Source organism: Lotus japonicus, chromosome 1 (genome assembly GCF_012489685.1).
Source record: "Lotus japonicus ecotype B-129 chromosome 1, LjGifu_v1.2".
NCBI lineage: Eukaryota > Viridiplantae > Streptophyta > Magnoliopsida > Fabales > Fabaceae > Lotus > Lotus japonicus.
In genome coordinates, this window is record NC_080041.1 from 136,754,772 (window position 1) to 136,766,400 (window position 11,629).

The following is an 11,629-nucleotide window of genomic DNA, read 5'->3' on the forward strand; positions in this document are numbered from 1 at the left end:
TGTTTATGGAACCGTATTCAATCACTTTGAAGACTACATTATTGAGATCTCCCTGCTAAAGAGTACATTATCATTGCATTTTCTGTGGGAGCTACATAGAAAGTAGGGAACATTGAAATGCATTTAATTCAACAGTTTGCAGGACAATTCTTTTTGATATATATTTGAACATGAACTGGTAAAGGTGTGGGAAGCTACTTAAAGAACTCCATAACCCAGAGGCCAGAGACAGAGCAAACGAATCTGATGCCACTAAATCCAGATCCTTTAGCCAATTCCATGAATTCATGCTCGGTTCGTTCTTTTCCTCCTGGGTTTTGTGTCATCATTACGACGTCAGAATTGAAAACATTCTTTGCTGCAGTTGTTGTCTCAGGCAAAGCGGGCACAACTGAGTCCACAACAATAACCTTTCCATCATCAGGAATAGCTTTGTAGCAATTCTTCAACAGCTTCAGGCAGTGTTCATCACTCCAATCATGAAGTATCCACTGCAAAATTTTGATTCATCAAAGATATGATGTCAATTGTCAAATACTTCTTTTTCTTTTGTTAAAAGTCAATAGGGATTGAAATTTCAATGAATTAATTGTGGACACTAAACAATGAGAAATTTAAGATGAATAACGTCTGCAAAATAAGCTTTGATAAGCCTACCTTCATGAAAATTGCATCCCCTGTGGGAACGCTTTCAAACATATCTCCTTCCACATGCTCCACCCCTACAGGAATATTGGAATTATTGTCAATTCAATGGTCAACATGTAGATATTTGTTTTATGAAAAATTAATCTATACATTATTAAATTCCTGGAGATATATACCTGCATACACAGGTGCATGTTGTATGACATGAGGCAAGTCAAAGTTAACACCTTGGACATGAGGGTATTTGGAGGTGACCAATTTAAGATTGATTCCAAGACCACCACCAACATCCACCAGCTTAGTGATGTGCTCAAATCCATTGTATAATTCAAGAATCCCCTTCATAGTTAAAGTGGTTGAGTTGAGCATAGCTTTGTTGAAAACATCATTGAACCTTGGATCCACATTTGGGTATTCAAAAGCATGCATGCCATGAACCCTGTTGAATGGTACACCTCCTTCCAGGATTGCTCCTTTCAGTTCAGGCCTAAACATCATAGCTTAATGATATAAGACATTTCACCAAATCTTCAGTTAAAATTCAAAACTCTATACAAATAAGAGTGCATTTGGGTCAACCGTTTATAACTCTATTCACTTTATCATGTAAATAAGTTTTTTTTTAACGTATGAAATATGTTCAAAGTACTTTATATATGTAAATGTTTACTCATAAGTTAAATGAGCTTGTTTGTTTCTACTAAAAGAATAAGTGAATTTAGAGTTGGATAAAAAGTTAATTTTATTTTAAGAGATTTTTGAAAACCAGAAATCAACTATGTTTGTTTACAAATATCAGAATTTTTTCTCACTTTAAAAGTTAATAGGAATAATTAATTTTTCGAAAAGTTGCTAGAAATAGCTTCAAGAAAAAAATAAACTAATAATTGTTAAGATTAAGTGAATGTTTTACAAAATAAATATTACAAACGAACCTAATATGACCAGCTTATAAAAATAAGTTTTAAGGTAGTGTTTGACCAAGCTTTTTTATGGCTTAAAAGCTACTTAAAAGAAAAAGTTGAAAATAAGAGCTAAAGCTGTTTGCCAATTTTTTTTAGAAATTAATCATTTTTTACTAATTTGTCAGTGTTCGTATTATCGACTCATCTTCACCAAAATAATATCCACACTGCTGAAGTCAAGGTTGGAGTGCGTGTTCATATTCACAATCTATGTCTAGTATATGAATCGCAGGTGGACCTTGAATTGGGCTATGCGGGAGATTTAAGAATCACTAGGAAACAATGAAGGAGACACGAAACACTAGAACAATGTATTCATGATCTGTTTCATTGCAACACTAAATTAATTAGTGTTTCTGTCGAAGCAATGTATCGTGTTCGGGTTGAAGAATCACCGGGCAACAAGGATGCAGGAAAGGGATCAATGAAGAATAAATCCTAAATCAGTATATTCAAGACCTGATTCACAAATCGCAAAATTAGAAATCAAATTAGAGCAAAGGTTTTGTCGTTAAGATGAAGAAAGACAATAAATTAAAATGAATTATGCGAAGATGGTTTTTTGGAGAGCTGCTGGAGGGAGTGGTTGAAGAGGAATAGAGGAGATGCCAAAAATATAAGTAGCTTTTTAGATAAAATTAAGTTACTCCGATTAACTTTTTTATTTTAGAGTTTTTTTAGAATATTCTTCATAAAAAAATAAGTAACTTTATTTTAAGAGCTTTTTTTAATTTTTGTTTGGCCAAACTTTTACTTTTAAGAAGTTTTTAAGCTATAAATAAGTTGGGTCAAACACTAAACAACTTATATAAGCTAAATAACTTATAGATAAACTCAAATAAACTCTTTCAAACGTGAACTAAAGGACGCCGATGTTTAGATCACTGTCCCCTCACAATCAATTATGTCACCTAAAAAGTACTTATAGAAGCTTCTCCTTAGAATTGATTTTAACATCAAAACCATTTATTGAGAGATTTTCAAACATGCACTAAAAACCTAATGACAACTTTTTTTTTCTGTTTTGTTTTACAGAACAGATTAAAGAAAATGTTCTTGTCAAAGGAGGGCATAAGTCATAACTATAAAGTCTATCTATATAAGCTAAACTGCTAAAGTATAATTAGTTAATTACCAGCTTTGGTAGAAGACGTTGTCTATAATCAAGGCCAAGATGGGTCCCAAAGAAACACCATCAGCATTGGTGACAAAATATTGGGAGCCATGGGAGAGGCTGTAGAATCTCTGTGAATGTTGATCAGAGCAAGATAACAGAGAGTTACTAGCCAGCATCCTGAGAAGACGATCCAGCATTGCGGGTGCTTCAGGGTTGTTGGTGCCAATCTCAAGTGCAATATCGTTTGCAGAGAGCTTAGCACCTTCACCAGCTTTGGCAAGAATGTCAAAAACTCCAAGGTCAATCGCTGATCGCAGAGCCAATGGAACCACAAATGAACCTATAATTTGCATGCCAAACAGGAGTCCATCTCCTTCTTCTCCTTGTTGTTGTTTAAGATGATTGTCTTCATTGTTGGAAAGTTTTGTACTTGATTCTTCTAATGAAGGAGGGGCCATGGGAAATTTTGAAAGCGAAACATAGCAAAACTAGCTATATTGATTGACACAGCGTTTAGCACAACATGTGAACATGTATGTTAATGTATATATAAGCTATGTTTAGCTGATAAGCTAGCTGATAAGCTAGCTGAAAGCTGAAAAGCTAGCTGAAAGCTTATAAGCTAGCTGATAGCTGAAAGCTGATAAGCAAGCTGAAAGCTGATAGGTGAAAGCTGAAAAGCTATGTGATTGAAACAAAAATGTTTGGTAAAACTAGCTGTTAGACAAGCTGAAATTGTAAAAAAACATAAAATGACATACTTATATAATTATTTTTATATTTAACATTACTTTATTTTCACATTAATACATATATGATATTAATATTAAAATTATTATCACTTTAAATATTTTTATTAACTCAAGTTATTTATCATCTTAGTATAATATTTTTAATACATGTGGTACACAGCGGTGTGGCGGGAATGGTGGCGGGAACTGCATACGTAAGTGTGAGGGGAAAATATTTTTAGTGTTTTTATTAATATATAAGGGTAATGGTGGAATTTTAATAAAATAATAAGGATAAAAATGAGAATAAATTTAATAAGCTAGAAGCTTTAAGCTATAAGCTACCTGAGATAGCTTATAGCTTATAGCTTTAAGCTACTGAAATAAGCTATTTCACCAAACACTTTTAAAGAGCTTTTAAGCTAGTCAAATAAGCTATAAGTTAGTTGAAATGACATGCCAAACATAGCCATAGACTAACAAAAAGATAAGAAAGAATAATTGTTCTTAATTGAGTTGAGTGTGGGTTCACGTTTAGTTAGAAGGTGTAGGTGGTTATCATAAAAGTCAACCCAGAGATAACAACGTTTTATCTTCAACGGTCGCAACGATTTGGTGTAACCTCAATTAGCCCAATTTGGCATTATATTAATAAATTGATGCCTCTCTTTATATTTTAGATGTCAAATTGATGCCATCTATTTTTTAAATATTGAAATAAAATAATACTATGTCATCTATTTTTAAATATTGAAATAAAATAATGCTATGTCATCTATTTTCACATAATCCCTTCTTCGCCACCTCTCTCTCTCCAAAGTTGGTGGTACCAAACATAGTGAGTGTTTAACTAATTAATCTCTCAAAGAATAAAAATAATAACATATTAATATTTTTCTAGTTCGTTAAGTTTAATCAGTAACATTTTTATATGATGCTTGCTAGCATACTATAACACTTAATTGGGGTATGATACAAGACATGACGTGAACCAATGACATTTAAGTGGTTGTTTCTTCTTTTACCCATATATGTTTTAAAATGAAATAAAAAATCAAATACATTGCTAGATGTTGGTTTCATATTGGTACTCCTCAAATCGCGTCAGTCATGTACCATATAATGAGGCCATGGTAGAATTCACCTTTTTATATATATATAACATAAAATGTATAACAAGAGGTGTGATTTTTTGTTTTGTAGTGAGAGGTCACTATATCTGTGTGTGGAATATGGTGGTGTTTACACGGATTTTTGGTAAACAAATATCCTCTTAGTTCGACTAAAGGAAGTTTAGATTTCAGGGTCCTTTTGAGAAAACGCTTTGCCAAAGTGTTGTGTGTACATGAATGTGTTTTCGACCATAACAAACAGCTCAGAAGAAACTGGAATTTATTGAATACGAGTCGATTACAAAATAGTCAAACAAACTAAAATAACATGAAAACTACATGAACTGCAAACAAACTGCACAGAAGAACTGGAAATCAACAAACTGAAATGTGGGGAAACTAAAGTGTTGGTTCTGCAACGTACTCCTTCATCATCACGTTTTGCTCCTTGAGTCTCATTGATGCGGACATTAGAGCTTTCTGGTGAATTTTTCAGAGTTTGAGTTGGGAACCTTCTTTCTGAATCGGATTCTCCTATTTATAGAGTTTCGTGTTCTGCGTGTTAGTGGGTCTGGTTTCTCCCACGATCTGATGCTTGCTCCGGAAGTTCTGCGCATGGTGGTGGAGATCGTGTGCTTCAACTGCTCCAACCGTTTCCTGGCCATGTTTTCGACCATCGTGGGGGGAATTTGACTTGGTCAGTGTGGCACGTGTTACATGTGCCTGTGTTTAACAGTAATTGTGGTTGTCGAGTTTTGCCGCCCCATTAACTTGGTGCAACTTCCTCTTCCTTTCTTTAGTCAGAATTCGACTTCCTCGAGAGTTTTGGGCTGAATGCGTTTTTCTTTCTTGGGCCAAAATGTTGGGCCAACAGATGCCCCCCAAAAATGTTGATTCTCGACTACCAGTCCTTGGAGAGATCAAGCATTTTTCGCTCGTGCATTTCGACGGACCTTGACGGCTGTTCGCGACTTTTCCTTTTCTGATTTCAAGTCCCATCAGAGATCCAATCGTTTGACTTTTGCTCCAATCAGAGGCTTTAGCGTCTGACCTCGTCTGCCGTGTGCCGTCTCTACTTTTAGAGTAATCATGGCCTTTTCCTAGCCTTTTCATTAGGGTTTGCGGTTATATAATAAAATAACCGTTGGATTTCAAAAATTTTATGCATCACCCTGTAATGCAGCTTCACGTCCGACTATTCGCTTGCCTATAAATACGCCATTGTTGGCCTTCTTCAAGCTTTACCGTTCTTTCAGTCACTCACGCTTTCAAATCCTCAAGCTTTCGAACACTCAAACTTTTGCCTGATTTTGCTTGTGACCGCCTTCCATCGTTTGGTTTCTGTTTTCCCGGTGTATTCTCTGAACATTTCCATGGCTTCTGGTTCTGGTTCTGACAATGTCATCCCTTTGGCTGCTGCTTGTGAGGTGAATGAAGCCAAGCGCACTCCCATTCCAGATCCGCCGTATGACGTGGAGAAACGGGCTATCTGGAAATCCCAGGTATTTATTCCTATTTCTGTGAATGGCAATTTACATGCCATTTTGGGCCCTTTGAAGAAGGCGAAGAAGGGCAGGCCTAATAGTCTCCCTGAGGACTACGAGCATTTTCACCCCAGCATTCGTGGGGATGAGCTCATTCTTGCATTCCAACCTTCTTACCGCTTCCCTTTTCTGAAAGATCCCAAAAGGGCTTTCAGGTCTGCGCCTCCTAACCCACCTGCTGGTGAAGGAGCCTATCTGAGATGGCTCAACAGGGTGGAGGCCAGTAAGTCTGGGCATTGGAAAGTGACTGGCATTTTCGACCTCATTCAGTTGTCGAGGTCGCCGATTACTTACAACCCTGCCATGCTTCTGAGTTCTCTTTTCTTTTGGGAGCGGTCCACCAATAGCTTTCATGTCCCCTTTGGAATGCTTTCTCCTACTCTTCTCGATGTTGCTGCCATCACTGGCCTTTGGGTGGTGGGTGACGATTATCATTCTTCTGCTGTTCCCACTGATCCTATCGCCATTCCGACAGACAACATTGCTTTCAGTAAGTTTATTAAAGATCATTATGTCGAGAATGGTGAAGTCTCCGATGCTGAGCATGTCGCGTTTCTATTGTATTGGCTTTCTGCCTATGTGTTCTGCACCAAATCTTTGAGAATTCCGGCTAAACTTCTTCCTTTAGCCAATCTGTTGCACGAGGGTCGAATTATCGCCATGGCTAGGCTCGTGCTCGGTAATCTCTACCAAATGATCAATGAAGCAATCGCCGATATTCGAGATCCTAAAGTGGCGTCTTTGAATGCAGCTGGTCCTTTCTGGCTTCTTCAGCTTTGGATGAATGCGGTTTTCGAACCGTCTCTTCCAGCCAAGAACTCTCCTCCTGTGGTGTCTAACACAAGGATCGACGCTTTCAGGCTTGAAGCTCTCACCCCTCCTTATGATGCCTCCACGTTCGAGTTTGACTTTAAGAAGTATTTCACCATGTTTTTCGAGCTGAAACGTTTCCGCTCGAGCTTTGCACCGTATCACAAACCCTCTTACGGCCCTCGGTGGCTAAGGAATTCATATCCTAATCTTCCCGGTTCGGAAAACCTTTCTCAACACCAAGTCGAGCTTTGGCAGACTATATTGTCTCCCAGGGTGTTAACCATCAACTTCGCCAGTAATGATTTTACTCTTTGCGGTTACAATCCTCAGCTTGTGTCTCGACAGTTTGGGCTGAGTCAAGATTTGCCCAATACTTTGTTCGACAAATCCCTCATCCTCTATCCTGGTACCATCACCAAACGTAGTGTTTTCGACACTACCATTGGTTACTATAACGATGAGGAGCTACTTGGTCTTAGTCCTTTCAGTTTCACTCCATCCTTTTACGTCACCCAGGCGTTTAAGGCGTGGTGGTCTGCTTATTGGCATGATATTTCGACGCCAATTGAGGATTGCTTCCAGCGCATAACAAACGTTTTTCTTTTGCAGAGACAGGCCCCAAAGAAAACCAAAGGTATGCATACATCTGAGATCAACGCTTTTCAACAATTCTTCGGTGTAGTGTACTTTCCGGGTCCTCGACTTCAGGAAACGGTTGCCAAAGCAGCTCAAGTTCTCAGGCAAATGTGGGAAGCTAAAGCCAAGAAAACCCGATTGAACCTTCCTTCTGATGAGGACGGTCTTTCTTTTATTATTCGAAAAACTGGCTTTAGGTTCCCACCATTGCCTACTTGTAAGTATGCTTTGGCTTTTCCGGTAGTGCTTCCTAAGTGGGTTGATCATGTAAGTATCAAAAACTTTTACCACAGTGCACTGCCCCCTCGGAAGCGGGTGACCTGGACCAAGCGTTACCTATGGAATTATCCTCTCCATGTGCCGGTTGAAATCTTCAACCACATATCGATAAGATCGCTTATTGGTCAAGGTAATCATTTCGACCTGGCATCTTTGCGATATTTATGGCTTAATCCTCCTTTGTTTTCTTTTTGTAGCTGAACCAATTCCTCGACCGACCCCTCAGGCTTCTCCTCGGGTGGCCTCTGCGATTGTCGAAGTGGAGGATGATGATGACGATGATGTTGCCTTGGCTGATAAGCTCAAGATTCCTAAGGTAATACTGAACCTTGTGAAACTCTGACTTTTACTCGACGTGTATATCTTTGTGATCATTTGCTTTTGTCTCAGAGTCGAAAACGGGGAGCCACCCCAACTACTTCTGCGAGCCAAAAGAGGGCTAAAGGCGCTGGTGAATCTTCTGTGGGAAATCCCTCCCCGGCTAAATCAGCTAGTCGACGTGAGGAAGTGCAGCGAGGTGTCGAACAAGGTGTTGATGAGCAGGCTTCTAATCCTCTGCTTCAAGGTACTACAACAATTCCTGTCGAGATGGCTCAAGCCAAGAAGACCTCCGGGAAAAGGTCTAGTCGCAAATCTGGCAGCTCCTCTTCCCACCATTCTAAGAGTTCAACCAGTTCCAGTCCCCTCAGAGCATCTGGCCCTAAGGTGAATCATTAGATCACATCTTGTTTCAATTTGCTTCCTTTTCCTCTTTCTCAATCACTTTTACTTTGATTCTTCAGAGGGTTGGCATGTCTAAAATGGCTGTACCTCGGGCCACGTGGTTTTCTTCTAAACCTTCACCAATTGCCCTATCTAGTTCTTCGAGCGATTTAGAGTCCTCTAGCTCGAGTTTAGACTCTACTGAGTCAGACCCTGTGTGGGACAAACTGACATTCTATTTTAACTCGAAACCAATTGCTTGGCAACATCCTGGTTGTGAACCCTATTATACTAAAGAATGTCGAGATAACCTTTCTAATTTTCCTCCACAGGATATGCAGAACCTGCCTTCCCCTGCTCGTGAAGAAAGCATGCCACATGATGAAGTGCAGGGTGGTGAGGGTCCAATCATTCAGCCTGACCAAGTGATTGGCGTAATGCCCCCACCCAAGGCTGATGTTCTGTCCTCTGTTCATTCAGAACCTTCTCCTCGACAGCTTCAAACTTCCCCTCAACAGCCTCGACTTTCTCCTCAGCGATTTCAACAAGATGCTAGAGCCGCTTTGATCTCACCTCATGCTAAGGGGGATTCAGCTTCTTCTAAGACGGCTGCTTCTTCTCATACTTCTAGTGAAAGGCTCAGTGCTCTTTTGGTCGAGGATCCTCTTTCCATCTTCCAGAGCTTCTTTGATGGTACTTTGGATCTCGAGTCTCCGCCGCGCCAAGCTGAAATTGCTGAGACTACTCAGTCTGGTGGAGTGCCCGATGATAGCCGGATTGAAGCGGCTCTTGTTAAGTTAAAAGGGCTGGTTTTCGATACTGGCTTCATTGGCAGTGTCCGAGTCAATCCTCAATTAGGCCAAGAAGTGAAAGAACTGCTTGCCTTCCTCTTAAGCCAACAACTTGATCAAATTCAGGCAGATGCTCTCGTCGAATTGCAAACTCTCGTGGTCGATGTTGTGGCCACGCTTGACAAAGCCATTGCAGTGGAGCATTCTATTGAAACTAAAAAGGCACAAGTGGTTTCCAATACCAATGGCCTATTGCCCGCAAAAGAAGAGGCTCTCAAGCTGACTGCTAAGAGGACTCTCATTGCAGCTGAGCTGTCGAGTGTTGATGCTCGACTGGATGGGCTTCACAGGGAGGTAGCCAGACTCGAGAAGCAAAAGGCTATGTTGATTGATGAAGGCCCAGCTGTGAATTCTCGACTGAATGCGCTGGCTGCTGAGTGCACGGGCGTGATGCTCTCGACATCTCAACTTTCTAAAGAAGTAGCAGCAGAACAGCGTATGAAGCAAAGCTTGGATTGTAGGATTGCTGCTGCTGGGGTTCAGCTTGAAGCCTTCAAGTCGAGAATTTAGGCTTCATAATTGTTGCTTTATTGTAATGGCCATGGATCTATTATGGCCTTTGTTGCCAACTTTATCATTCCTGTCCTGTAACTCTATTCGATTTCTAACTAATGAATGACTTTGTATTGGCAATGCTCGACATGCTTTATTTCTCGATTTGCATTTTATCGTTGAATCAGCCTTCGCTACATTACTCCTTGCATTGAATTGCTAAGCCTCACCATTTGACTTGGTGCTTAATCTAACCTTTCAGCTTCCAAGTTTCTTGGAAAACCACGATAATTTATAACGCTTTTATCACGTTTTTGTTCAACGACTCAAGAACTTCCTTCACTTGTGGTAGTGGTTGACGTGGCTTGCCGTGTTTGGCTGACGCTTTGGTAACTGCATGCTTGCATTAATACGTCTGTTTGTTACTTCCCTACTATAAATGAAGCAGTTTTCTGCTCGTTTCTCAACAACACCTCTTTTCTTTCCCTTCTTCCCTTCTTTCTGCGATCCAAGAACCTTTCATTCTTCACCATGGATAGCAGACTAATTCTTCGTCGTATCAAGGACTTGGCTTTCCAAGAGAACCTTTTCCAGAACCTGTATGACTCCTCTGCTGGCCTTGATGAGCTTTTAGGGCTCATTGATCAACTACTTCATAGGCCAATCGTTGCGCGCGTTAGAATTCCTCTTCAGGAGTTCCAGGGGCTTCTCTTGGAGGCCAAGCCTCTGTTCGAAGAGTTCCGGGAACTTTCAGTAATGGTGTTCTTTCAAGAACACCAAATAGATGAGTGGAGGGATAAATTCGATTTTCTCCAGGCCTCTTTGGATCAGCAAGATCCTGAAGGTCTTGTTCAGTCAGTTGTGGCGATTCTTGCAGCCTCCCTTGAAGACCTGGTTGCTCGTCAAAAGAAGGCTCGACTTGAGGGCCAGATGGTGGCGCTGGTGGGTCGATTAGCACCTATGCAAGCTAAATATGACGGATACAGAGCCATTTTTCCTTTTTAGGTTTCTAGTTTTACTTGTATTTTGCCATACTTGTAATGTTTTTCGATTAATGAATATAATTTGGCAATTTTATCGTTCATGTTTCATTCGATTTTACATTCGTGCAACATTGGCTTATATGCTTTTAAATACTTGCCATTTATCGTAACACATTGACTCTGATTGCCCAATTCCTTGATCACGTAAGCATTATTGGGTAACGTTTTCTCGACTGTAAATGGCCCTTCCCAACTGGGGGTCCATTTTCCATAAACTCTATCCTTTTTATCCATTGGGAGAATAACTTTCCACACATAATCCCCTGTAATAAAAGATCGATCTCTAACCTTTTTGTTGTATGCTTTAGCTATGCGATCCTTTTGCCTTGTTAAGACGTCTAGTGCCAAGAGCCTTTCTTCGTCGAGGTTGACAATTTCATCTAGCATCATATTCCAGTAAACGTCGCTTGGGATTTCTTCTTGCCTTTGAATTCGACATGATTGCAAGTATACCTCTGCGGGCAATACGACTTTTTGGCCATAGGCCAGTCGAAAAGGCGTCGTTCCTGTCGCTTCCCTTGGTGAATTCCGGTAAGCCCATAGGACTTGGCTTAAAGATTCATGCCAGCTTTTTGGTTTTCGACCCACATGCTTCTTGATCAAGCTTATTAGGACTTTGTTGGCTGCTTCTACTTGGCCATTAGCCTGAGCGTAGTAAGGGGTCGAGGTCAAAAGCTTGATGCCCCAAGATTCTGC

General features: G+C 40.2%; 1 protein-coding gene across 1 annotated transcript; it reads right to left on the reverse strand.

Annotated features, from left to right (window-relative positions):
- Nucleotides 1-21: 21 nt before the first annotated feature.
- On the reverse strand, nucleotides 22-3,256 carry LOC130731440 (cathecol O-methyltransferase 1-like). Its single transcript, XM_057583737.1, has 4 exons — nucleotides 2,749-3,256; nucleotides 825-1,135; nucleotides 658-722; nucleotides 22-491 (listed from the first exon to the last, which is right to left on the reverse strand). The coding sequence occupies exons 1-4, from the start codon at nucleotides 3,186-3,188 to the stop codon at nucleotides 195-197; spliced, it is 1,113 nt and encodes a 370-aa protein (XP_057439720.1). The 5' UTR covers nucleotides 3,189-3,256; the 3' UTR covers nucleotides 22-194.
- Between the last annotated feature and the right edge of the window lie 8,373 nt (nucleotides 3,257-11,629).

What these genes read in the sequence shown, in the direction of transcription:
- LOC130731440 (XM_057583737.1), bottom strand. Translation starts at nt 3,188, where the DNA reads ATGGCCCCTCCTTCATTAGAAGAATCAAGTACAAAACTTTCCAACAAT. An exon ending in AACGTCTTCTACCAAAGCTG is followed by an intron (nt 1,136 to 2,748) that starts GTAATTAACTAA and finishes TATGATGTTTAG; the next exon opens with GCCTGAACTGAAAGGAGCAA. An exon ending in GGGATGCAATTTTCATGAAG is followed by an intron (nt 492 to 657) that starts GTAGGCTTATCA and finishes AAAATTTTGCAG; the next exon opens with TGGATACTTCATGATTGGAG.